Here is a 26,222-nt window from a genome sequence, read left to right on the forward strand (position 1 = left end):
TGGGGCCCTTGTTGTTCTCTCTGTATATGTTGCCCTTGGGCCAGATTTTAAAAGTTTTAAAGTAGCTTATCATTTGTTTGCTGATGATATCCAGCTCTACTTTTCATTTAAACCTAGTGAGGTCCAGAGTTTGCAGAGGCTAATAGACTGCGTGGATGCCGTCAGAGATTGGACAACAAAAAACTTCCTGCAGCTAAATGCTGAAAAAACTGAAGTTTTAAATTGTTGCTCCTGAGAAAATTATTCCATTAATTAAGGTAAATCTTGGGTCGCTGTCCCCTGCAGTCCACTCAAACCTGAGGAATTTGGAAGTTGTATTTGATCAGTCGCTGTTGTTGGATGCGCATGTTAAACAGTTGTCAAGATCTTGTTTCTTCCATTTAGGAAACATCAGTAAATTGAGGAGTGTTGTTTCAGATTCAGAGCTGGAGATGCTTGTGCATGCATTTATCTCAACTCGCATTGATTACTGTAATGCTCTTTTCTCCTCACTTACAATATCAGCCCGTGACCGTTTACAGATGATTCAAAACGCCGCAGCAAGACTACTTACTAAATCAAACAGACGCTCGCATATCACTCCTCTGTTAATATCTTTACACTGGCTTCCTGTTGAATACAGGATCCAGTTTAAAATATTAACACTTACTTATAGAGCATTGCATGGCCACGCCCCTAATTATATATAGATTATAATTATATAGAGCATTGCATGGCCACGCCCCTAATTATTTGGTTGATCTGCTTCACCCATATGTGCCAGCTCGTTCTCTTAGATCGAGTGATTTGAATTCACTGACAGTTCCACATTCTCGCTTAAAGACTCGTGGAGATCGAGCTTTTGCGGTCATTGCTCCCAAACTGTGGAATGCACTGCCCCTGTCTTTAAGATTGGCTGTGTCTGTGGAATCTTTTAAAAAGCATTTAAAGACCTACCTGTTTAAACAAGCATTTGGATAAATGGACCAGACAGAAACGCATTATGTCTTCATGAATTGTGTTGTTTTATTTATATATTGTGTGGTGTTTTATATATTTTAGTTGTATTGTGTATATGTAAAGCACTTTGTGGCCTTTGTCTGAGAAAAGTGCTATATAAATAAATTTTACTTACTTACTTAGGAGTGCCTCGGTGGTGGATGGGTGTGTATGTGTTGGAACATATATTCAATAATATATTCATAAGGCCGTTTTTCAAAAGACAAAAACTATTTCAAAATATAGCCGCAAGCGGCAATTGGCGGGTTCACACACGAATAGGCCTCTTGGCCTCAATAGGCAGAGGCCCAAAAGGTCCTTTAGACCCTAAATGTGAAAAGAAGCTGTTTGAGTGGAAAAAATGCACAAATAAATCAATGTGCAAAAAAAGGTTCAATTGGGGCACTAAAGGCCCAAAAGGATCAAAATAATGTGTATTGGGAAATTGAGTCAGATCACAGAACTAAATCACATGCTGAGATCAGCTTTGTGTGTGTTTCATGTGAGCAATAGTTTTCAGTCAGAATATGGCCACTAGATGGAGGCCAAGTACTACCATACTGATATCTCATTAATCTCAGTAATGAAATAGGACATTTTGGTGACTTAAAAGGTTCATTTCTGGTCAGGCAGTGTACGTTATGTAAAAAAAAAGATTCAGTTGAGGCACTTAAGGGCCAAAAGGATCAAAATAATGTGTATTGGCAAAATGATTCAGATCACAGAACTAAATCACATGCTGAGATAAGCTTTGTGTGTGGTGTTTCATGTGAGCAATAGTTTTCAATTTGCACTAAACTTGGCATAGAGCACATGAAGCTCATATGGTTAGGCTTATATGTAAAACATTATATACATTTTGCAATATAATTCATAGTGTAAATCCTAAATGCTTGAACACTGTAAAACAAATCTGCAATTGATAACATTTTAAACAGCTTATGAACCACATAAAGTGAAAGCCTATTTCATCAGGTGGTTTCAATTAAATGTTTATTGTAGCACTTTAGTGTGTATGAAAGGCTATAAAGCAGTTTTTGTCAGTTGTGAAATATAGAAACACTCCACACTTGGTGTCCTGCATCCAGGAAATTTGCATATGACTGTTTTTACAATAAACAGGCCAGTGGTTTGTTTTTTAACAATAAAAAATATTTATTAATCCATAAAACACTGCAATTTCTAAGGCAATAGCAATAACAAGTTGTCATTACAGACATACCAACATTAACAGGCTGCCATTGTAATGGCAAAAAATATGCAGCCATTATAATGGCAATAAAAAACAGCCATTTTAAAGACAGTGTGTAAACAATCTGCAATGATCTGCAATGTGAATTTGCAAATAGAATATTATTTGGTCTATTGTAAAGATGTGTGCAATCAAATAACCTCACATAAAGCAACTTGTATAACTATTTTAACATGAGAAACCCCACCCACACCACACCCACCACAGAGACTCCAACATGGTGGTGGTGTGTTGAATTGAAGAAGGTGCATGTGTGCATTTAGTTGTTTGGTTCAACCTTTCAACAAATAATTTTTCAGTCTGAGCAAACATGGTTTTAGTGGTTTACCATCATCTAGACACACAAGTTCTTTCTGGACAAATGAGAATGTGTGGATGAGTTTCTTTGGATATTGCAAATGGAAAGCATAGATCAAGCCAAACAACAAAAGGAATGCACCAGCCAAGGTGTGAAGACTACAAGGAAGATGCTGATGCAGCTAAAGAAGTCTCCACTAGTAGTGAAAAGGGCAACAGGAGTGTCAGTGATGTCTATGCTTCTTCATGCTGCAAAAAAATATACAGTCTTATATGGAGAGCTGCAGAAGTAAGGTTACAGAGTCATAAAACGTACATTTATTAATGCTCAGAGAGAAGAGTGCATTCTAGAATACTAAAGACAAGGAGACAAAGACTAAAGACTAGGTCAGCTGGACACATTGTCCACAAATGACAAAAAATGTAAATGCTGTTGTCTATGATGTCCACTTGTAATCTGATTATGAAAGATTTAAACACTAAGGTTGTTTTCACTTAACAGTATGTACCAATGTTGATGTGACTGTTACACTATATATTTAGTTTGATTTGATTTCACTTTACAGTTTAGTGAGTGCTCTAAAAAAAACTTCTATATCCTGTCATCACCTACATAGGCTGCATCTCTGAATATTTAATATTGATTGTTTTGTGAGCATCAGACACCAGCTTGTTACTTCAGTGAGACGCCTTTACAGGTGCTTTCATATTGCAAACATTCTGGAGCAAAGGACCAAAATTTGGTCCTAACAAAAGAGGTTGATCAATTGAACCATGGTACAGTTCGTTTGTCACCCATAAAACAATAGAAGAAAAAGAACAAATGTGTAAAAATAAAGACTCACTTGTGTGCAACACGTCTTCAAGGATCTCACATAATGAACCATCTTAATTGATATTTGTGTGTGAGATTGCTTACATTGTAGGTCTTGAAGAACTTGGAGGCATCCTTGCCAAGGTAGAGAGGAAGTGCATGAAGAAACAAAGTGCGTCTGGTGTTTATATGATTTTCCTCCTAGATTGACAAATCAAAAGAAATAGTTAATATAAAAACTCTTTTTACCAACATCATATCTATACATCAAATAATTTATCCCACTAATTCAATATGATAGCATAGATGTTCATTATTAACTTTACATGTTTTAAGATTACATTATTTACATTTTGAAATGATCCAAAGCATTTCAAAGCCAACATTAATCGACAATTCAGAAAATAAGCACTTCAACCTTATTTCTGTTTAAAGGACACACTTAGTATAATGGTACTATGTGTGTCCTTTAAACAGAAATAAGGTTGAATTGCTGATAGCAAGGTACATCCCAAACATACCTGCCAATCATATGTCTCTAAGTGTCACTACTGTCTTGCCTGTCTGCAATGCCTTCTGCCTGAACAAGGTGATCAGTCCTAGTGTGTATTAGTCCAACTCAGAGTAGAACTGATTGCACAAGTTCACATTAGTTATGTGATGGAACTCTGTAAACACCTGCATAGACATAAACATACATGTCTACATAATGCTTGTTTCAGGCTGGCTGACTATTAGCTATAATGGCATTTTTGTGTGCTGCAAAGATGACGTGAGTTTTAGCTAAATTTTGTACCAAGTGATTGAGGTATAGTCATTACCTGTGACTCTATTCATAGAGCTGGCCAGTTCTTCAAAATGTCCCTCACCAGTAGATCCCCTTAACGATATCTTGCCGATGAAGGCCAAAGATTGTCTGCATGAGTTTTCCAATCACTAACTGGTTTTCCTCTGCTTTTTGAACTTCTTGTATGATTTGAAGTCTAATCTCTTCCATAGTATGCTGGATCTCTCCTTTGGGAAGGTTGGGAAGGAAGTTAACTTCAGAACGTCGAGCTCGTTTAATATTGGAATGGGGGTGATCGCTCTCAGTATTGTTTTTGCTCCTCCTGCCCACATTGACAGACATATCTAAATGTTAAAGTGAATAAACAAGGACAAACACAGGATGTGCATCGGTTTCTAACCTAACTAGATAGCAGTACCGTGGTTTTCAGCAGATAATTAGCTAGCTATCTAACTAATTAGCTTACCAACTGTCCAGTTGTACACCGAACTATTACCGATAGAAAAAGAAAACCACTACTTTCTAATTAAAAGTTGCCATTTTAAACTTTTTTCGTTCTTGTGAAGCAAACCTACTGACGACTGACTGGTGAACTATTCGAGTAACGCAAATAGCGCTAGCCAAGTTTAACTACCTTAAATCTAATTACTTTTAGTACACTGGCACAAACTGATAGTCACATCATATACATTGGGATAGATTAAAAAATAATGTGTGCGTTCTCAATGTTTATATAATAACCAGTAAACTTACCCGCATTTTCTAGACATGCCACCATCTTCACCATTTCGAAATGTACATCCGGGACACAATGCAATCTCTTCAGTAGAGCATAGCTATTTTATCAATGTACAATATATGTTGCTGCTAAAACATTATGCATTGCCAAAATGTAATCAGAACTTACTTGGGATTATGAAAAAAAAATTTCATTCACAAAAACCTTCAAGTTGATGCTTTTAACGATCAATTTTGTGAAATTCAAATGGCATTCACAGAAGCTTTACTTGCAGGGAAAGTTTGGGCAAACGAGCCAGAAAAGTCAGGTGAGCAAATAAGCTCATGGTTGTATTTAAACCCTGCCTTTATGATAACACATTTATGAGTGGAGTGGGGTCTGTATTCTTTTTTTTTTTTTTGTAAAAAACTTCGTGCCTCAGGATTACTTAAACCACATGAGACCACAAAGAGCAGCACTGATATGGAATTTAAAACGGCTTGCTACCGATAATCTAGTTTACCTTAAATTTGAATTAGATAGACTGCAAAGAGATAACGTGGTGTAGTATTCATTTAAAATGTGAAGCGTTGACGAATGTGAATATTGTAAATAACAAGGTTTTTGTAAAGGCAGGTAATGTACTTGAGAAAGCAATAAATCGAAAAGTGGTCAACAGTAGGGGATAGTTTAACGTGATGGTAGGTATGCTACAGGAAAAGCAATCATTTGTTTATAGCGACTACATTGAAGTATTTTAATTCAATAGGCGAACAGCAGGATAACTCGTTCAGTGTCGCTACAACCATAAGAGAAGTAATTTGTAAAATATCTTCGGATTTTTGACGTTCAAACTAAAAGGTTAAGATAAGATAACATGTTAAAAGTATTTGAGTGGTAAACATGCGGTTCAAGATTTGGTGCAGTGCTGAATTAGACTTGCAAGTAGTTTGGGATCGTAAATAAACAGTTGACCGTTTGATTAGACAAGGATATGCACGAAAATAAGTTGTACCAATAAAGGTTGTTTAAAACCAGAGTTTTTAGTAAAACCCAAACGTCGTTTTGTTGTGTGTAAAATTGCCGCGTTTCGAAAGACACAACTGAAGATGATGTCTAGTTATAAGGCAAAGCTTTTATTGAAAAAACACCAACATCCATACAATATTTTTGAAAATGCAAAACTGAACAATGTTAATGTAGGAACAATACGTAACGATAAAACTTACAAAAAGCATTTAAATAACAAGAACTTACCAAACTGAGCTTAGGGCTTACGGCTATCCGGAACCTAAACCGTAGCGTTTGTGGAAGGGGAGCTATCAACGGAGCATGCAGCGGTAAACAGTTCTTGTGGCGGTTTAGGCGGTGAAATTTGACTGAGTTCACATATGCGGAGCTGCTTGTCAAAGGTGAACGACAGGATTTTCTGGTCAAGGAAATGTTCCTCCAGCTCCTCGACAAGTGTGAATGATTGTAGATTATACTGAGCTATGTAAGCGGCGAGAGGTGAATTGGTCACCGTTAGTGAGTATTCTTCGTTATCCGCTTTAATTTTGACGGTGCCGCGCATCCATTTGGAATAACGTGACGTTGTCTGCAAGAAGTTGCATTTTTCACAACGGTGAAATTTTTTACGTTCATCCAGGGTTTGCTGGTTGGTGTTGCAGATTAAGCACAACGTCGATGCTTTAATGTCCAGTGCCAAAATTGCGGCGACTAGGGTTGTCAGAGCTGGTTCAGCGGAGGCGCTTTGTGTGTCTGACACATTCAAGTCCGGTATTTTGTCCACAGCGGTGTTGAGTGTTGTGGTAAGTTGACATTTCCCCTCGTAAAAGCGCGTTGAAAGATAAGTAAATCCGTATGACGATTGAGCGCGTACAGCGTCGATGTGTTTCTCCCATAGCTGGAGGGTGATGTTCGCAGTGCCGTCAGAGATGGTGCACGTCCTCAGCTCGCGCTCCGTGCCGCGGATGTTCACCCTGTCGGTCATTCTGTCACAGGCCAGGACTTTTGCTTCTATAAGGCTGACCTGCAAAAGTGTAAGTAGGGAACGTTTTAGTTCAAATTGTGTAGGTGAGATAAAGTAAATGTTGCAAGGGGGTTGTATAAATTACGTACTTTTTTGCCTGCTGCCATGCTGAGCACGTCTCGCAGTGTTGTCTTAGGCGGAGGCGGGGGTGTCCTCCTGGCGAAAGAGACAGCGGTGACCGTCAGATCGGTGCGATGACTGACGATAACGTCAAATTCCGAAGTGCTCCGGAAACCTGAAAAACAAAGGCGAACAGGTAAACATAAGCAAATGGTGACTAGATTTTCGTATTATAAGAGTTCCTGTAAAGAAAACTTACTTAAAGCTTTTTTGACGTTTTTTAAGCAGATCGCAGTGCCGTTTTCGGCTGCTTGGAGGAAGTCATTCCTCTTCCGAGCGCTGAAAACCACAGTGTCGTGGAAGTCTTCACGTCCCGTTTGTAGCACTGCATTGAAGAGCTCGCTGTTGTTCGCAGACAATCGGACGGGCGATACAGAATGTATATATCCCGAGAGAGTCTCGGTATCTTCCGGTACCCGTTTTGACGGAGATGCCATCGTGGTAAAGAGTAAGGTACGTGCAGGGCATCTGATCTTACGGTCTTGCGTATATATGTTTTCTAGCAGTGAAGTGCAACATTGTTTCATTTGAGCTAATTAATACTGTCTGGGTCTGAAGCAAAGTTGTTACATTAGCCGACGAGGTGAACACCTGTGCGTTTTACAGAACAGCTGTACACATGTAGGTTAATTGATTGTTGAGGGGACACGTTAGCAACATTGTGTCATGTTCAATGTGAGATGCAGTGCCAAAGGAATTTGACCTTCGGTCAACCCACATGGGGGCAGCAAATTGTCTGGGGAGTTCAGCTTGATGTGTCTGGGACTGTTTCTTTTGATGACAAATATATTGTAGGTGGATAGTTGTTCAGCAATTAGGGAAAATATCAGTATGGTGATTTGGTTGTACCACTTCTGAGCAACAAAATGTTTTTGTTCAAATTATGCTAGTTTGCTTTTTATTAACTATTTAAGGACATTAAAATAGTGTTTAGTTGTTATAAAGTTTTATTGCTATTATTGTGTTTATATATTTAAGGAGTGGAGACGAAGCATAATGGTGCCGATTTTCAAGAATAAGGGTGACGTTCAAAGCTGTAGTAATTACAGGAGAATAAAGTTGATCAGTCACAGCTTGAAAATCTGGGAAAGAGTAGTGGAAGCTAGGCTTAGAGGAGCGGTAGAGATCTGTGAGCAGCAGTATGGTTTCATGCCAGCTAAGTGCACCAAAGATGCTATGTTTGCTTTGAGAGTGTTAATGGAGAAGTATAGGAAAGGACAGAAGGAGTTACATTGTGTGTTTGTTGACTTAGAGAAAGCTTATGATAGAGCACCGAGACAGGAGCTGTGGTATTGTATGAGGAAGTCAGGAGTAGCAGAAAAGTATGTGAGGGTAGTGCAGAATATGTATGAGAACAGTGTGACAGCAGTGAGATGTGTGGTAGGAATGACAAATGGACAGTAGTGAGACCTGCTATGTTGTATGGACTGGAGACAGTGGCACTGACAAAGAGACAGGTGAGGGAGATGGAGGTGTCTGAGATGAAGATGTTGAGATTCTCATTTGGAGTGATGAGGAAGGAAAGCATCAGAAATGAGTTTATTAGAGGATCAGCACATGTAGCATGTTTTGGAGATAAAGTTAGAGTGAGATAGAGATGGTTTGGACATGTACAGAGGAGGGAGGAGAGGTATATTGGTAGGAGGGTCTTGAGGATGGAACTTCCAGGCAAGAGGAGGAGAGGTAGACCTAAGAGGAGGTTTATGGATGCAGTGGTAGAGGATTTGAGAGTGGCTGGTGTGTCAGTGGAGGACACTCAGGACAGGGCCAGATGGAGGATTTTGATCCGCTGTGGCGACCCCTAAACAGGAATTGCCGAAAGATGAAGAAGATTGTGTTTATATGTCTGTATAGTTTTATGAATGCATTGGTTCAATTGGATCAAATGCTTATGTTCACTGTTTCACTGCAGTATGTGAAACATTTTAATATTTTTTAAGCTGACTGCTGTGCTCTTTTTTGCTGTTTGCATTAATGCTTTTGTCTTACACAGACTGAAGATCATGGTGATGTAGGGTGTGTTTGAGCCACTTGTTCAGGAAATATTGTTTGTTGTAAAAACTGTTGTGGTGGTGGTTTATATTGTAAATAAAGATAAAGTAAAAGATTGCTTGTTTGTTGTCTGAAATAACTCACAGGACCATCTAGCAGCATTCATATACAATATAGGCAAATTCTGTAAGAACACAAACAAGTACTCTGGTTAATCTGTCAACAGAATGATATGATCTCAGTTCAGGACAAATCCACAGATCAGATTAACCAACAGGTAGCAGGCTTGGACATTGAATGAATTAATGAATTACTGTTCAATTTATATAGCACCTTTTAGGATACCCAAGGCGCTTTACAATTGTTAACACCGGTACAAGTCGCAGACAACCAATCACACACACACCAGTGAGAAGTGGCAGCCAATGCTGCATAGATTAACTCTGTCAACAAACAACAGGTATTTGAGACACTAAAGGTTGAAATGATCCAAATAAATTCTACTGGCAAAATGATTAAGATCATATAACTAAATCACATGCTGAGATTAGGTTTGTGTGTATGGCTGTAGAAAAGAAGTTAAATATCAGTGTTGGAAATGGTTATGGATATAAACCATAGAGGTAGTTCTGTGTTAGTGTGCATGGAAAAATAAGCTAAATATCAATTTGTGTGTGTGTGTTAGTCACCGAGTTATGGGTAGACATGGCTAAGGCAGTAAGCATCTGAAATGTATTGGTAGCCATGTGTGTGTGTGTGTGTGTGTGTGTGATACAGAGAGAGGTAAGAGGGAGAAAGGACCATGTGTAGTATGTGAATACTGTATGCAGATTTATGTGTGTTGATGCTATATGTGATATGTTTTGATTGACAATAGGCCAATGAGACCAAAAGAAATGGCTAAATAAAAAATAAAAAAACAGAATTGATCAACATGCTGAGAAATACTTATTTTGGTTTGTCATGGTGTTCTTGTGGTAGCCAAGTATAATAAAGAAAGTGAGTGCGTGTTTACTTAAGTTACAGGGCTGTGTGTGTGCGTTTTTGAGGCCATGGGACATGAAAACCACACAAGACATTTACTTCTAAATATTTTTGATTTTTAGAATCATAAATATTAGGATCACAACAAATGTGATTGCGTTAAAAGACTGACTAATGTGGACTTAAAGTCGTTGTGGTTGCGGTAAAGGGTGTCTGCTGCCCGTGTATCCTGTTCTGGTCGATGGCCCCGCCCCAGAATGTTCCCTAGCACGTGCGATCAGGTTCTTTCGTGCATTCTGCTCTTGTTGAGGTAAGATGTGCTTTGCTCTCTTAAGTAGTGTAAGACAATTGTCTAAAATTTGCTGTTTTTTAATATGCTGGGTTAATGTTCTTGTTTGTGATAAAGTTACCTGTGTGTACGTAAAGTTTAGTGAGGGAGATAATGAGATAAATTAAGAATAAAAGTATGTTATAATGTAATTAGCGCGTGTGCTAGTTCAATGCTATCATGCTCTTTGCGGTTAGCATGCTAGTCCGATTAGTCAAATGTCAGAAATGTGTTGTTTTGACGTCGGATTTTTGCTCTAGATTGTTTGGTTAATTGTGTTTAGATGGACGTTTTAGTGTATGAGATGGCAAATGAGCTAAATAAAGGATTAAAGTATGTTATAACGTTGTTAGCGCGTTCGCTAGTACAACGCTAGCATGTTCCGTGCGTATGATAGCGTGGCGTTTTTGTGCTGTTGTAGTTGTCCAGAGTGGCATCAGTTTTCATTTATATTGCCTAGTTCTTTCATGAAAACGAGTTATTTGATGCTACATATATTTGCAGTGTACATGTATGAGCAAGTATACATGATTTGTACATGTATGAGTAAGAGCGGTTTTGTAGTTGCTCTAAGATGGCGTGTGGGTCTTGTGCCTGTAATGGCGGCGTCCAGTGCAGCTGACCACGAGGGCGCTGGCTGAGTAGGCGTGGTTGTAGATGTAGTGAAGTAGTAGCACTCGCGTGTACTGATTTATAACTGTACAATCGGGCGATTCGTTTAAACGTTTATTCTTATGCGGGTATATGGTTTAATGTAGCCCAGATAATGGTGTATTTGGGTAAATGAAGCGTCTGCTGGGTCGAGTGTTGCTATGCATGTTTTGTGTTCGTTGGAAAACTTGAAGTCACGCACAGGTTTTAATTTTTTTAGTCAAAATAATGGACTATGAGTATGTTATGTATATAATTTTTTACGTTGTGTATAAAAATGTACGTGCTTGCAAAGGCAATTTGTGCTTTTTTATACTAGTCTGAATGTGAATGTTTTTTTGTGTCGGTGGTTTGTCAGCACCAAAATGTATGTGAAATATGAATAGACGTCTATCACATTGCAAATGTAAATGGAGTTATTGCATTTGAATTTTGTGGAAAAATGTGTGGAACATGCGTGTTAGGCTACATTTTCATTTTAATATTGACACATTTTAATATTGACACCATACTTGTATACACTAGCCCAAAAACTTGATAAGTATGGTGCTTTAGTGACGCTGTATAACTGTAGCCTTAAGTAGAATAGAAAGATTCTAAGTGTCCAATTAATGATTCATGTCGTTATAGCAGCTTTTTTAAATTATACATATGAATTCTTTTAACCCATTAATGTTTACTAACTGTTACAAATGTGTTCTGTCTATTTTCTATGAATTGCTTGTTGGTGAAGGAGAATTCTGCTGGAACACATTAAAGGTATGTTTGAAGTGTATCGTGTATGAGCAGTGGTTGAACTGGTATACTTTTATAAAACAGTGCACACAATGAATGGTGAAAGTAGTTGATGTGCTGCAGAATAATTCTTCATTTATGATGAGTATCTGTAGTGATATGTAAACACTTGGAAGCAATAATGTAAAATGTATAGAACTCAGAAACCGCAGCTCCAACTTCTCAAAGTCCTGTTCAATGTGTACCCTGTCTTAATTGTGCTTTGAGGTTTGAAACTTGATTAGGTACAGTAAGTTAACCTGCTTATTGCCTAGACTAAATTTATACTCCTATTTGGAACAGAGTAAACTGCAGTGTAACGGATGTCTTGAAGTAGTCTTCATTGTATTCTGTGTTGAGGACAATTTGATGCATTCTCACAGTTTAATTGGCTCATGAATATTCTGTCCAATAGTTTAAAGATTATGCAGCAGTAATCACATTAATGCAGTGAATGTGTAGTATTTGTGCTAGAAATATTTAATGCATGCTATAAAATAGCCCATCAAATGGTAATACACTTGTGAGTATGTGCAACAGGTATCACATGTGCTGCTGATTACATGATACTGATCAACTTTGAAAGATGTGAAATGTGCTTTTGGTGTGACAATTAAGACACAAGAATAATAACACACACACACACAACGCCTGCTGGTTGAAGATGCCACACACACACGATAATCTTGGAGCAACGCCTGCTGGATGAAGATGCCACACACAACGCCTGCTGGATGAAGATGCCACACACACACACATGCATTTTAGCTGTGGAGTTGATTTTGTGTTGAGTGGTGTATACAAAATTATTATATAGTATTATTAATTTAACAACCTGTGTTGAAATTGATGCTTAGAAGTTAGAATGGACTAATATTTTAATTATTTTCACATTTTCATTTTAAAATTAACATAGATAAACTTATATACACTAGCCAAATAACTTGATAAGTATGGGGCTTTAGTAATGCTGTATAACTGTAGCCTTAAGTAGAATAGAAAGATTCTAAGTGTTTGTCCAATTGATGATTCATGTCGTTATAGCAGCTTTTTAAAATTATACATATGAATTTTTTAACCCCTTAATGTTTACTAACTGTTACAAATGTGTTTTGTCTATTTTGTATGAATAGCTTGTTGGTGAAGGAGAATTGTGCTGGAACACTTTAAAGGTACGTTTGAAGTGTATCGTGTATGAACAGTGGTTGAACTGGTATACTTTTATAAAACAGTGCACACAATGAATGGTGAGAGTAGTTGATGTGCTGCAGAATAATTGTTCATTTATGATGAGTATCTGTAGTGATATGTAAACACTTGGAAGCAATAATGTAAAATGTATAGAAGAGAACTCAGAAACCGCAGCTCCAACTTCTCAAAGTCCTGTTCAATGTGTACCCTGTCTTAATTGTGCTTTGAGGTTTGAAACTTGATTAGGTACAGTAAGTTAACCTGCTTATTGCCTAGACTAAATTTATACTCCTATTTGGAACAGAGTAAACTGCAGTGTAACGGATGTCTTGAAGTAGTCTTCATTGTATTCTGTGTTGAGGACAATTTGATGCATTCTCACAGTTTAATTGGCTCATGAATATTCTGTCCAATAGTTTAAAGATTATGCAGCAGTAATCACATTAATGCAGTGAATGTGTAGTATTTGTGCTAGAAATATTTAATGCATGCTATAAAATAGCCCATCAAATGGTAATACACTTGTGAGTATGTGCAACAGGTATCACGTGCTGCTGATTACATGATACTGATCAACTTTGAAAGATGTGAAATGTGCTGTTGGTGTGACAATTAAGACACAAGAATAATAACACACACACACACAACGCCTGCTGGTTGAAGATGCCACACACACACGATAATCTTGGAGCAACGCCTGCTGGATGAAGATGCCACACACAACGCCTGCTGGATGAAGATGCCACACACACACACATGCATTTTAGCTGTGGAGTTGATTTTGTGTTGAGTGGTGTATACAAAATTATTATATAGTATTATTAATTTAACAACCTGTGTTGAAATTGATGCTTAGAAGTTAGAATGGACTAATATTTTAATTATTTTCACATTTTCATTTTAAAATTAACATAGATAAACTTATATACACTAGCCAAATAACTTGATAAGTATGGGGCTTTAATGATGCTGTATAACTGTAGCCTTAAGTAGAATAGAAAGATTCTAAGTGTTTGTCCAATTGATGATTCATGTCGTTATAGCAGCTTTTTAAAATTATACATATGAATTTTTTAACCCCTTAATGTTTACTAACTGTTACAAATGTGTTTTGTCTATTTTGTATGAATAGCTTGTTGGTGAAGGAGAATTGTGGTGAAGGAGAATTGTGCTGGAACACTTTAAAGGTACGTTTGAAGTGTATCGTGTATGAACAGTGGTTGAACTGGTATACTTTTATAAAACAGTGCACACAATGAATGGTGAGAGTAGTTGATGTGCTGCAGAATAATTGTTCATTTATGATGAGTATCTGTAGTGATATGTAAACACTTGGAAGCAATAATGTAAAATGTATAGAAGAGAACTCAGAAACCGCAGCTCCAACTTCTCAAAGTCCTGTTCAATGTGTACCCTGTCTTAATTGTGCTTTGAGGTTTGAAACTTTTGATCACATTAATGCAGTGAATGTGTAGTTTTTGTGCTAGATATATTTAATGCATGCTATAAAATAGCCCATCAAATGGTAATACAGTTGTGAGTATGTGCAACAGGTATCACATGTGCTGCTGATTACATGATACTGATCAACTTTGAAAGATGTGAAATGTGCTGTTGGTGTGACAATTAAGACGCAAGAATAATAACACACACACACACAACGCCTGCTGGTTGAAGATGCCACTCAACGCCTGCTGGTTGAGGATGCCACTCAACGCCTGCTGGTTGAGGATGCCACTCAACGCCTGCTGGTTGAGGATGCCACTCAACGCCTGCTGGTTGAGGATGCCACTCAACGCCTGCTGGTTGAGGATGCCACTCAACGCCTGCTGGTTGAGGATGCCACTCAACGCCTGCTAGATGATGTGCCACACACACACAAGATTAATCTTGGAGCAATGCCTGCTGTATGAAGATGACACACACACATGCATTTTAGCTGTGAAGTTGATTTAGTGTTGAGTGGTGATATACAAAATTATTATATAGTGAGTAAACATGGTTGAGTTTAGTGTCCAGTTGAGTAAGTGCACAAATGATGAGCTGAACAATGTATTATTAATTTAACTACTATTGAAATTAATGCTTAGAAGTTAGCATGGGCACGATAACATTCTGAACACCCAGCAACATTTTCATAATACAAATTCTGTTTCACAATGCATTTATGTGGTAATATGTTTTAATTGCTAAAGTGGAACCAAATGGAATGTTTTTGTTTAACTTGTCTGTTTAGACTAACTACGCTATTGGAACAAAGACATTTAATGTGTTAAATTGTTTATTTATATATACACTAAGTGATCAGTGCTTAGCACAAATAGAGTATATGAAACAGCTGTTACACAGGTGCTGCTGACATCAAGCTCCTGAATCAGATAAAGAATGAATGTTGGCGTTCCAAGGAAGAAGCAAGAATGTCCTGTTGAAGCAAAGCCTGCTGAACTCATCACACACACACAATACATTTTTAAACTGTTGAGCTGAAAGTCTTTGGTGATGTACATATTTGCAACTTAAGCTTGTCTGATCAAGTATTCTGATGTGGTTATTTGTTTTAAAGCTATACAGCATTTAAATGAGCAGTAAAGCGTGGTTTTGCTCATTGTATTCTGAAAAATGTACATTAGTGGAAATGGGTCAAGTCCCTTGATTATAAAGTAATGCTTAGTTTGTATAACATGGTGTTAGGAAGGCATTTACTTCACAGTAATTTCTATATGCAATACTGTAACAATGTATGCAAGTAAGAAATTAGTCATGAATACACCTGTCACGAATACAATGTCTGTTCTGATTTTGTTTTACCCCTTTTTTTTATGATGTGTGCTGTTTGTATTAAGTAATATTGATTGTGTGTATAGTAATATTGATTGATTAGTATGTCATGTTGGGATAGACATCATAGGTTTTGACTGGTTGTGTGTTTGTATTTTCAGATGCCTCGCACTAAAGCTTCGCTGAGGTCGGCTGCAGCCAGGAGGAGAAATGCGGAGCGGCTTGTGGCTCAGACTGACGGGGTTCTGGCTTTTTCCCCTGACAAAAAGGTCCCGACTGACTCTGTTCCTGTGAGCCACAGCTGTCCTGCGGACCAGATCTTGTCTCTGACTGACGGGGTTATGCCTTCATCCCTTGACAAAAAAGGTCTGACTGACACGGGAGTGCTCCTGAAGAGCACTCCTCAAAGCCATTTACAATCTCAAGCTGCCAAAAACTTGCCAAATACCTTACCAGATACAACTGCCAAATACTTGCCAAATACCTTACAAAATACAACTGCCAAATACTTGCCAAATACCTTACCAGATACAACTGCCAAATACTTGCCAAATATCTTACCAGATACAAGCTGCAAAACTGATTCTGATGAATGTGCACATGTGGATATGCTCAGAGGTTCTTTTCATCAAGCTCATCCAAAGTTTGGCGTAAACGGTAATAAACAATGTGTTGCAAATAGTATTACTGCCATCATGACTAACAAAGTGAAAAGTGTGCTTTCTTGGACAATCGGAGACCTCGATGATGTTCTGCTGAATGGTGACAGATTCTACAGCAATATAAGAGATGCCGGCAAAATTCATGATCCGTTGGGCTATTTATATGTTACAGATGTACCTACAGAATACACTGTGTGTGGATATGACTTTTCAATAAATTTTCATGATGAAATGTTTACTGGGAAGTTTGGCGTCACTGAATATGGACCGTTACAAAACGTTCTTATGTCACATGATGAGGCAATCCGAAGAGTGTTTATGCAATGTGAAGCATGTTTGTTTACTGTTAAAGAGAATACATGTGCTATCATTAAACAAGACTCCTGGTACGTGCTGATTGACTCTCATTCACGAAGCGAAAACGGTGCACGTATTGATTCGGGCAAGAGTTTGGCTGCTTTTTATGCTGACATGGAATCATTACTTAACCACGTTATGATACTTGGTCTTTCACTGAAAGCTGAAGGAGCACAATTTGAAGTCACTGGTGTTGTTGTGAACATAACTGGCAGAAGCACAGCGGAAGAGAAAACACAAGGTGGTTTGTCTGTCACTACACACCGAGAGCTCTACAGCAGTGTGCTAAAACGAAATCGTAACACAAATGAAAATGAAACTAAGAAAGGTGACGCATTTGACCGTTCACAACCCTATAGCAAAGCAAACGTGCAAATTAAACGCAAAGCAACTGAAAACGATTCCCAGGTGAAAACAGTACCCGAATTGCATATTGGCAAACGAATAAAGCATGTAAACAACCTTACCGATGTATCTGTGAGAAATGACAGTGACATGCTGATTGGCGACACACACCGTGAATGCTTTCAGTTTCGTCCATTGACGGTGAAACAGCAGAAGACATTATGTTTAAGGCAAAACGTTGTGTACATCGAACATGCTCGTAGCGACCTGATCGTACCTGTACCGATGGGTGAACCTTGTGAAACGAAAACAATCATTGGTGACGGTAACTGTTTATTCAGATCACTGGCATTTGCAATTAGCGGAAGTGAGAAAGAACACAGAAAAATACGACGTGCTGTAACTACACAAATGGAGAGAAACGAATCTAAGTACATTAACTGTCTTCGACAAGGGTTTTCATCTGTTGCAAATTATCTTGCTACTTCCCGAATGAAATACGTGGGAACCTGGGCTACTGAAGTTGAAATACAAGCTGCAGCCGATCTTTTTTTTACCAATATATTTACATTCACTAGAAATACGTGGCTAAAATATTCATCGTGCAATAGTTGCGACCAAGATGCGGGAATATACCTCAAACACTGTAGCGAGTCTCATTATGAAGTAGTGACGTGTGTTAAAGTGCCTGATGGACAGATCTGTGCCGCACGATGTGACAGCAGAAAATCAGAAACAAAGTGCAATCGCTCTGAACTTGAGAAACGGAGAATCAAATATGGAACAAGCCAAGAGAAAAGGGAGGAAAAGATTCAGAGAACACTGAAACGATACCGTGAAAATGAAATATACAGAGATAGTGTCAAAACACGTAGCACTGTTGAATACGCAACGAATTTGCAACATAAAGAACGGAATAAGCAGTTAAGCATAAACAAATATGCGACTGACATGGAACACAGAGGAAAAGTTAAACAAGCAAGTGTAAACAAATATGCGACGGATATGGAACACAGTGGAAAAGTTAAACAAGCAAGTGTAAACAAATATGCCACTGACATGGAACACAGGGAACACGTGAAACAATTAAGTATTAATAAATATTCTACAAATGAACATCACAGAGAGACTATAAAAAGAAAGAGTTTTGACGCTTATCATACCGATGCACAACTTCAAGCGGCTAAGAAACAAAGGAGTTTAGAAATGTATCATACCGATCATAAACATCAAGCAGCTAAAAAACAGAGGAGTTTAGAAGTTTATCATACCAATCCGGAATATCAAGCAGCTACGAAACAGAGGAGTATGGAGAGGAGTTTTGAAGCTTATCATACCGATGCACAACATCAAGCAGCTAAAAAACAACTTGGTATTGCGAGGTATAAAACAGACAGCTGTTACGCTAATGCTACTAAAATCAGAAGTAAAGAAAGACAGGACACAGAAAAAAAGAAACACAAAGATATTAACTATGTGATTGAAAAGTTCAGAGAGAAAATAAGTACAGGTCCTGAATATGTGTGTTCAGTATGCCATCGACTATTGTTCAAGAATCAAGTAATCAAATGCAGAAAAGATACATATCTCAACAAAGCCCAGGAGGTTGTTTCCATAGCAGAGAGATGTATTACTGACACATACTTACATCGATGTAGTCATACATGTGTTCCTAAGTGTAACATTCAAACTGGCCCTGCTGGATCACTGTGGATTTGCTTCACATGTCACAGAAAGATTCTTAATGGGAAAATGCCAGAAGAAAGTGTTATGAACAATCTTGCACTAGAACCAATTCCACCTGAACTGCACAATCTGAACTCACTTGAACAACATCTGATTGGGATGAATATTCCATTCATGAGGCTTGTGTCTTTACCAAAAGGTGGACAGAATGGTGTTCATGGACCTGTTGTGTGTGTTCCATCTAACATTACAGATGTAACTGAAGTGCTACCAAGAACAGAAAATGTTGATTTGATGATTCGCATAAAACTAAAGAGGAAATTGACTTACAAGGGGCACTATGAGTACAAATTTGTTAATACAGAAAAAATCAAGGATGCATTATTGTACCTCAAACAACATAATGACTTTTACAGAGATGTGACGTTTAATAATGACTGGGTCAATCCACTAAATAAAACTGAACATGAAACACAAGAGCCTGATTACACATGTACACAGCATGTTGATGAGGAAAACATTGAGGAGAATAATGAATCTGAAGATGTGGATATAGATGAAACCTTGCACGACAGACAACAGCACGGTATGTTCATGGATACCTGTTTACAACCTGTTGATATTGCACAAGAGGTTTTGGATCAGCACTTTGATGGCATAATGTCTGTGGCACCTGCAGAAGGTAATAATCCTGTAAGGCTCTTGAACGATCATTCAAATGAGGCGAAGTGTTTTCCAGTTCTATTTCCAAATGGTGTGGGTACTTTTCATGACCACAGAAAAGAGAAACTTACACTGAGCAGATATTTGAACACCAGAATACTCAACGCAGACGGACGTTTTGCAAAGAACTTGGATTACATTTTTTATGGTCAATATTTGTCAGAGTTAAATCAGATTGTATCAAATGTGTCTATTGCATTGAGAAAAGGACATGATACACGCAACAAACCTGTGATTACGTCAGAAATGTTGACTAACAGAGAAGCCTTGCAGAACATTTTCAATTTTGATGAAGGGTATAAATTCTTAAGACCTATTCGTGGTACACCCCCTTTCTGGCAAAGTGTTCAAAAAGACCTGTTTGCAATGGTACGACAACTGGGTATTCCCACATGGTTTTGCTCATTTTCATCTGCTGATCTGCGTTGGCCAGAATTATTACAAACCATTCTCAAACAAGAGGGGAGAGAAACTTCTACCGATGATCTAGACTGGTCAGAAAGATGTGCTCTATTAAAAACTAACCCTGTCACAGCAGCCAGGATGTTTGAACATCGATTCCACTGTTTCCTTAAAGATGTGATTATGTCTGAAGCCCAACCGATTGGCGAAATTGTTGATTATTTTTACAGAGTTGAATTTCAACAGCGTGGCTCACCTCACACTCACTGCTTGTTTTGGGTCAAAGATGCACCTCAAGTGGACAAAAATGATGATGATGAAGTTGTGTCATTTATAGATCATTATGTGACATGTGAAATGCCATCGGAGGATGACAAAGAAATGCATGAAATTGTTTCGAGTGTACAACAACACAGCAAAAGACATTCAAAATCATGCAAAAAAAACCGCACCACTTGTCGTTTTAACTTTCCACGTGCACCGAGTAGCAGAACATTTATAACAAGGCGTAAAACTGACAATCCTGAAAAAGATGCTAAAGAGAAAGATGAGAATTATGTGGAATCAGCCAAAGGTAATAACATGCCTTCAATGGAAAAAGATGTAGCAGAGGCTATCATGAAAAAAGTAAAAGATGCGTTATTGAATACAGATCTTATCTTTGATTCTACTGAGGAGTTATTTGCTTCGCTTGGTATAAGTCAAGAGATATTTGAAGCTGCTTACATCAGAGTGTCTCGAAAAACTACTTTTGTCCTAAAGAGAAAACCAGGTGACATATGGGTAAACCAATACAACAGAGATCTTATACGTTGTTGGAATGCAAATATGGACATTCAGTTTGTAGTCGATGCATATTCCTGCATTGTGTATATAATCTCTTACATTTCCAAAGCTGAGAGAGAGATGGGATTGCTTTTGTCACGTACTCAAAAAGAAGCCACGGAACAAGGTAACCTTGACGCTAAACATGCTTTACGGAAGCTCGGAAGTGTATTTTTGCACAATCGTGAAGTTTCAGCTCAGGAAAGTGTGTACCGACTTACTAACATGAAACTGAAAGAAGCCTCTCGCAAAGTGCAATTTATTCCTACTGGTGATAACGTAGTGAGAATGAGTCTTCCACTTCACGTAATACAAACGCGAGCTGAATATGACAATGATGATAATCAAAACATATGGATGAACAGCATCACAGACAGATACAGATATAGACCAAAAACTGACGAATTTTCCCAGATGTGTTTAGCCAGTTTTGCATCGGAGTACAGAATATTGTCAAAATCTGAAAGTTCAGCTCGTGATGCCATAAAGTTGGACAAAAGCTTAGGATTCATAAGGAAACGGACACGAACTGATGCTGCTGTTGTGAGATACGCTCGCTTTTCACCCACAAAACATCCAGAGAAGCATTATCAAAGCATTTTGCAATTGTTTTTGCCTCATTATTTGGATTGTCAACTCAAGCCACCAACTTTCAACACTTATGAGGATTTTTATAAGACTGGGTTTGTCAAATATTCTGATGAAGAAGTCCAATCAGTCAAAACGATAGTAGACTTAAATATGTCATTTTTCGAGAAAGACGCTGACACAATAGACGAAGCTGAAGAACAGCTAAAGAGAAACGGTCCAGTTGAAGATGCTTGGGCGGAAATCTGTCCAGAGAACGAACGTGAACGTTTAGAATGTCTTGACAAAAAAGAAAATCCTACTGATGAAACAGAGCAAAATATTTCTGCTGCTGACATACCTGATTTATTACCAACCGAACCACGCTGTGCTATAGGAAAAGAGAAAGGTATGCGAAAAGAGGAAGCAATGTACGTGCTTCGTTCACTAAACGAACAACAGTCTGAAATATTTTACAAAATTCGACATTGGTGTTTAGAAAAGACACTTGCTAAAAACCCGCAGCCATTTCATGTGTTTATATCTGGTCCAGGTGGTGTTGGAAAATCCATGTTAATCAAAGCAATATACTATGAATCATGTCGCATCCTGTCCCGATTGTCAGATAATCCAGATGAGACGCATGTGTTAATAACAGCTCCAACTGGTGTAAGTGCATTTAACATCGACGCTGCAACAATACACAACTGTTTCTCTATATCACCAGAGGTAACGCTGCCTTATCAACCGCTCGGAGATGAAAAGATAAATTCACTGAGAGCTAAATTGGGAAATCTACAAATAGTCATTATTGATGAAATCTCAATGGTTGATCACAAACTCTTATCGTATATTCATGGCAGATTAAGACAAATTAAACAACAAGGAGATTATTCTGCTTTTGGAAATGTGTCTATAATTGCAGTTGGAGATTTTTATCAACTTTCTCCTGTGAAAGGAAAGTCTCTATACACTGAGCCTAAAGGAGTAAATCTATGGCAGAACCACTTTGCATTGGTTGAGCTGTCACAAATCATGAGACAAAAAAACATGGAGTTTGCTCAGTTACTGAGTCGTTTAAGGAAACACAAAAGACAAGATAATTTGTCAGAACATGATGTGAATATGTTGAAATTATGTGAAACAGGTGGTGAAGGTGATGAACTGGACAGTACTGCTCTGTATATTTATGCAACAAATGCTGAAGTGGATGATCACAATGCAAACATGTTGAAGAAGGTATGTGCAGACATTACTATCATTCATGCACAGGACTTTGAAAAGATTGCAAAAACAGGTCGGCTGGAAAAAATGCATGAACATCATGTTCATACTACCCACACGTCTTTACCAGAATCTCTTCACATCGCTGTAAATGCTCATGTTATGCTTCTTAAAAACATCGATGTGGCAGACGGACTTGTAAACGGTGCATTTGGTACAGTTGCTGAAGTGTGTTTTGATTCTAAAGATGACTTTCCAGCCAAAATATATGTCACATTTGAAAATGAAAGAATAGGACATAAATTAAGAGCAAAACATCCTTGTTTAAAACCAGGATTTGAAAAAGCCACTCCTATTTTCCCTGAAGAAGAAAGAGTGACAAAAAGTGGTGGAATGCGACGTCAGTTTCCCCTGAAATTAGCCTGGGCTTGCACTGTTCACAAAGTACAAGGTCTTACTGTGGAAAAAGCTGTTGTGTCACTAAAAAAGATATTTGCAGCAGGACAAGCATATGTGGCCTTGAGTCGTGTAACATCTTTGGAAGGGCTTAAGATAAAAGATTTCAAAGAGAGTGCTATTTATGCCAAAGAAGACATTGAACAGTCATTACATAACATGCCTTTATTTATTGAACCAACGACAGAGCTGCCACCTCCCTGTGGGTCATTCAAGATTCTTCTGCACAATGTTGAAGGACTAACATGCCATGTGGAAGACCTGAGACATGATACGAGGTACATGGAAGCTGACATTATCTGTGTGACAGAAACTTGGTTACAACCAAATGATTGCAACATTGATATTGAATTATCTGAATTTTCATTCTATAGTAAACCCAGATGTTTTTCATATGACACTAGTCAGGTGATGTTTGCTGACTTGAAGGATCGACAACATGGTGGAGTTGGTGTTTATTATAAACGACATACTGGTTGTAGTATTGTTGATTTACCATGCATTAACATTGAATGCCTGCAGTTCATCCTACCTCAGCTGAATACAACAGTGGCAGTTCTGTACAGACCTCCTTCCTACAATCTGGTAATGTTTCAAAATAACTTGATACACTTGATTTCTCATATTGACAGGTTCCCAGGAAGAAAAGTGATCATGGGAGATTTCAATGAAAATCTTTTTGTAACAAGTACAATCAGTAATACTATGCAACTCCATGGCTTTACTCAGGTTATAAGAGAACCAACAACTGAATATGGCACTTTGATTGATCATGTATATATCAAAGATGTTTCTGCAGAAGATGTCAGTGTTTCTGTTATGCCAACATATTTCAGTTTTCATGAATGTGTTGTACTGAACTGTTTTCATTAATCTTCAATTTCAGGTACTTAACATTTGCTGACGGTTTGCTGACACTTTACTGACAATTTGGTGACACTTTGAACTAAAACTTTTGATTAAGTCAGGCACAACTTGAAGCGTCCACAATGCGGGGGGTGGGGGATACAGGGGGTAAACTATCTGGACGGCCTCTTGTGGGAACAGACTAAGGAGCTGAGAGTGCCCTATTAACTGGTTCACAGCATTTTATTTTATTGTATGTATTATTTATTTTATTTTATTATGAAATATAAAGGTATTCATATAAAATACAGGCCAAATGTTTAACAAAGCAAAACAGTTCTCAAATCATCTGTTAAAGGACTGTTGACAAATATCATACTTCAGGACTGAATCCACAGGTAATACAGTTTCCAACAAGCAATAAACATGGACATTTAACTTCACATCTAATCCTGCACAAACCAAAATTCCTGATTAAAGGCTGGACCTATTGGTCAAAGAGTGGTCAGTGCTGCCTACATTTCTGGGAACCTGGTGTCATACAGGAAAGCCAGGAATGTCCTTCTAAAGGCCAGGGACAAGTTGCAGTCATCTATCAAGGATGTGACATCAAGCACATATGGAATGACTTGCATGCTATCACAGATTACAGAGATGGACAGATTTGGTATCTGCTGCGTTCACCAGGTAAGATGTTCTATTGTAATTTGGAGACAAACATATCTTTATGTAAAGTTAAACTACCATTGTACTGTGACAGGTGCACATTAACCATGTCTGTGTCTGATGTGCTCAGATCTTTATGGAGGGTTCCCTTACACAAGGCATGTGGTATTGATGGCATCAATGATTCATCAGTGTGCACTGTAGGACCATGTTACAGTCATCTACCAATGATGTCACATCTAGCACATGTGGATTGGCATACACTCTATCACAGAATTAAAAGGTGGACAGGTCTGTGATACAAGTGTTGCTGCAGGTATGCTAAACATATTTCATATTCCTTTAGAGACCAGACAAACAACTTCACTCTAACTGTCACAGCTGCATCTTAACTACGACTCTATTTGATATGCTCAGATGATTCTTCAGGAGAATTCAGTCACACAAGTCCTTCCTACCTGAGGCTCAACTTCCATATTGGAGGGACTGTGACTACTAGCTGGGCCGCCCAATGGAGGATGGGTTCCCTTTTGAGTCTTGGTCCTCCCAAGGTTTCTTCCTAATCATGCCAAGGGAGTTTTTCCTTGCCACTGTCGCCCCTGGCTTGCTCATTAGGGATATGGACCCATGCGCTTGTAAAGCTGCTTGCATACTGCACATATATAGATGAGATATATAGATGTAGAGACATATAGATATAGAGATATATAGATGTCTACACATATTGTGATTACTAACTACAGGTCTGCTTTGAACTCAATAATGACAAAATTTAAATTTACTGTGGACTGTATTATTATCTGATGTTTCTTTTATTTGCTGTGAACCAGTACAGGGCACCTCAGCTCCTTAGTGAGGGATTATTACAATAGTTATACTATACATTATTATTAACTTTTTTTAATTATATTGATCTAGATCAATATTTTTAAAGAAATGGTCTCAAATAAACAGACTGAATGTCACAGTCCTGCCTCCCTCCTGTCAGTCATGTCTTCTGTGTTTGTGTCTTTTATTTTGAAATTCCTAGTTGTCTCTGTCTTCACTCCCCTGCCTTGTTTTCTGCCCCTCGTTATTCTTTCTGCTGTGTCTTGTTGAGGCTCTTGTTTGGTCAGTGTATTTAAGTCTTGCGTTTAGTCTCCTATGTGGTCTGTTATTGTAAGTACCACTTGCTTGTATGTTATTTGGTATCTTGGTCTTTTGTGTCTATAATACTAGTCTGTGTGTACTCCTTGTATTTTGCATTCTCTGTTAGATGTACTTTGTGTGATTTTGCTTGTTGTCTTTCCTTTTCTTTAGCCTTGCCCACCCAGTTATTTCTGTTAGTGTTTGGTTCATATGTTAGATGTTTGATTTATTCTTGGTGTCTGTTCTGTGTGCTGTGTATGTATTTGTTTTGGTATTAAATCATTGGTCAGTCCGCACTTGCATTCAGCCTTCTCTCCTAGTTGTTACACTGAACATGAAAAGATTTGCATTGTGTTGATTGTCAGTTATAAATAAAATACATTATGTTTATAAAGAGATTCTCTTGTGTTATTATATTGACAATTTGCACTGGTCTCAAATAGAGCCCAAATATGAAAATGTTTGTCAATGTAATGTTCTGACAATTTTATGCAAATAAAAATCACATACACACTTGTTGTTTTTAGAAAATTGGGATTAGGGTTAGATACAAAGGCCATAGACCAAAGGCCTTAATCACTTTGAGCATGTGAGGTGAAATAATCAGAGGTGGACTTTACAGGTTCAGAAAGTAAAAGT

The 26,222-nt window shown here is 38.0% G+C and overlaps 1 protein-coding gene and 2 long non-coding RNA genes across 18 annotated transcripts; 1 reads left to right on the forward strand and 2 right to left on the reverse strand.

Annotated features, from left to right (window-relative positions):
• Nucleotides 1-2,124: 2,124 nt before the first annotated feature.
• On the reverse strand, nt 2,125-5,143 carry LOC143527302 (uncharacterized). 2 transcript variants are annotated; one of them, XR_013134076.1, is made up of 5 exons: nt 4,882-5,143; nt 4,163-4,355; nt 3,863-4,019; nt 3,447-3,542; nt 2,125-2,776 (listed from the first exon to the last, which is right to left on the reverse strand). It is a non-coding gene; the product is annotated as an uncharacterized LOC143527302 (long non-coding RNA). The 2 variants fall into 2 exon arrangements; XR_013134073.1 differs by having other exon boundaries at nt 4,163-4,450.
• Nucleotides 5,144-5,359: 216 nt separating this feature from the next.
• LOC143519710 (uncharacterized) lies at nt 5,360-9,452 on the reverse strand. Its single transcript, XM_077013431.1, has 3 exons — nt 7,198-9,452; nt 6,968-7,113; nt 5,360-6,878 (listed from the first exon to the last, which is right to left on the reverse strand). Exons 1-3 carry the CDS (start codon nt 7,523-7,525, stop codon nt 6,138-6,140), a joined length of 1,215 nt encoding a protein of 404 aa, XP_076869546.1. The 5' UTR covers nt 7,526-9,452; the 3' UTR covers nt 5,360-6,137.
• On the forward strand, nt 6,181-25,944 carry LOC143519717 (uncharacterized). 15 transcript variants are annotated; one of them, XR_013132526.1, is made up of 15 exons: nt 6,238-6,373; nt 6,495-6,657; nt 6,753-7,134; nt 7,227-7,451; nt 10,183-10,284; nt 11,687-11,712; nt 12,861-12,899; nt 14,051-14,105; nt 15,858-16,956; nt 22,411-22,502; nt 23,131-23,221; nt 23,466-23,528; nt 23,830-24,476; nt 24,586-24,771; nt 24,873-25,942. It is a non-coding gene; the product is annotated as an uncharacterized LOC143519717 (long non-coding RNA). The 15 variants fall into 15 exon arrangements; XR_013132524.1 differs by adding an exon at nt 14,596-14,825 and having other exon boundaries at nt 23,131-24,476; nt 24,873-25,944; XR_013132520.1 differs by having other exon boundaries at nt 23,131-23,528; nt 24,873-25,943.
• Nucleotides 25,945-26,222: the final 278 nt, after the last annotated feature.

This window comes from Brachyhypopomus gauderio, chromosome 1, assembly GCF_052324685.1.
Source record: "Brachyhypopomus gauderio isolate BG-103 chromosome 1, BGAUD_0.2, whole genome shotgun sequence".
NCBI lineage: Eukaryota > Metazoa > Chordata > Actinopteri > Gymnotiformes > Hypopomidae > Brachyhypopomus > Brachyhypopomus gauderio.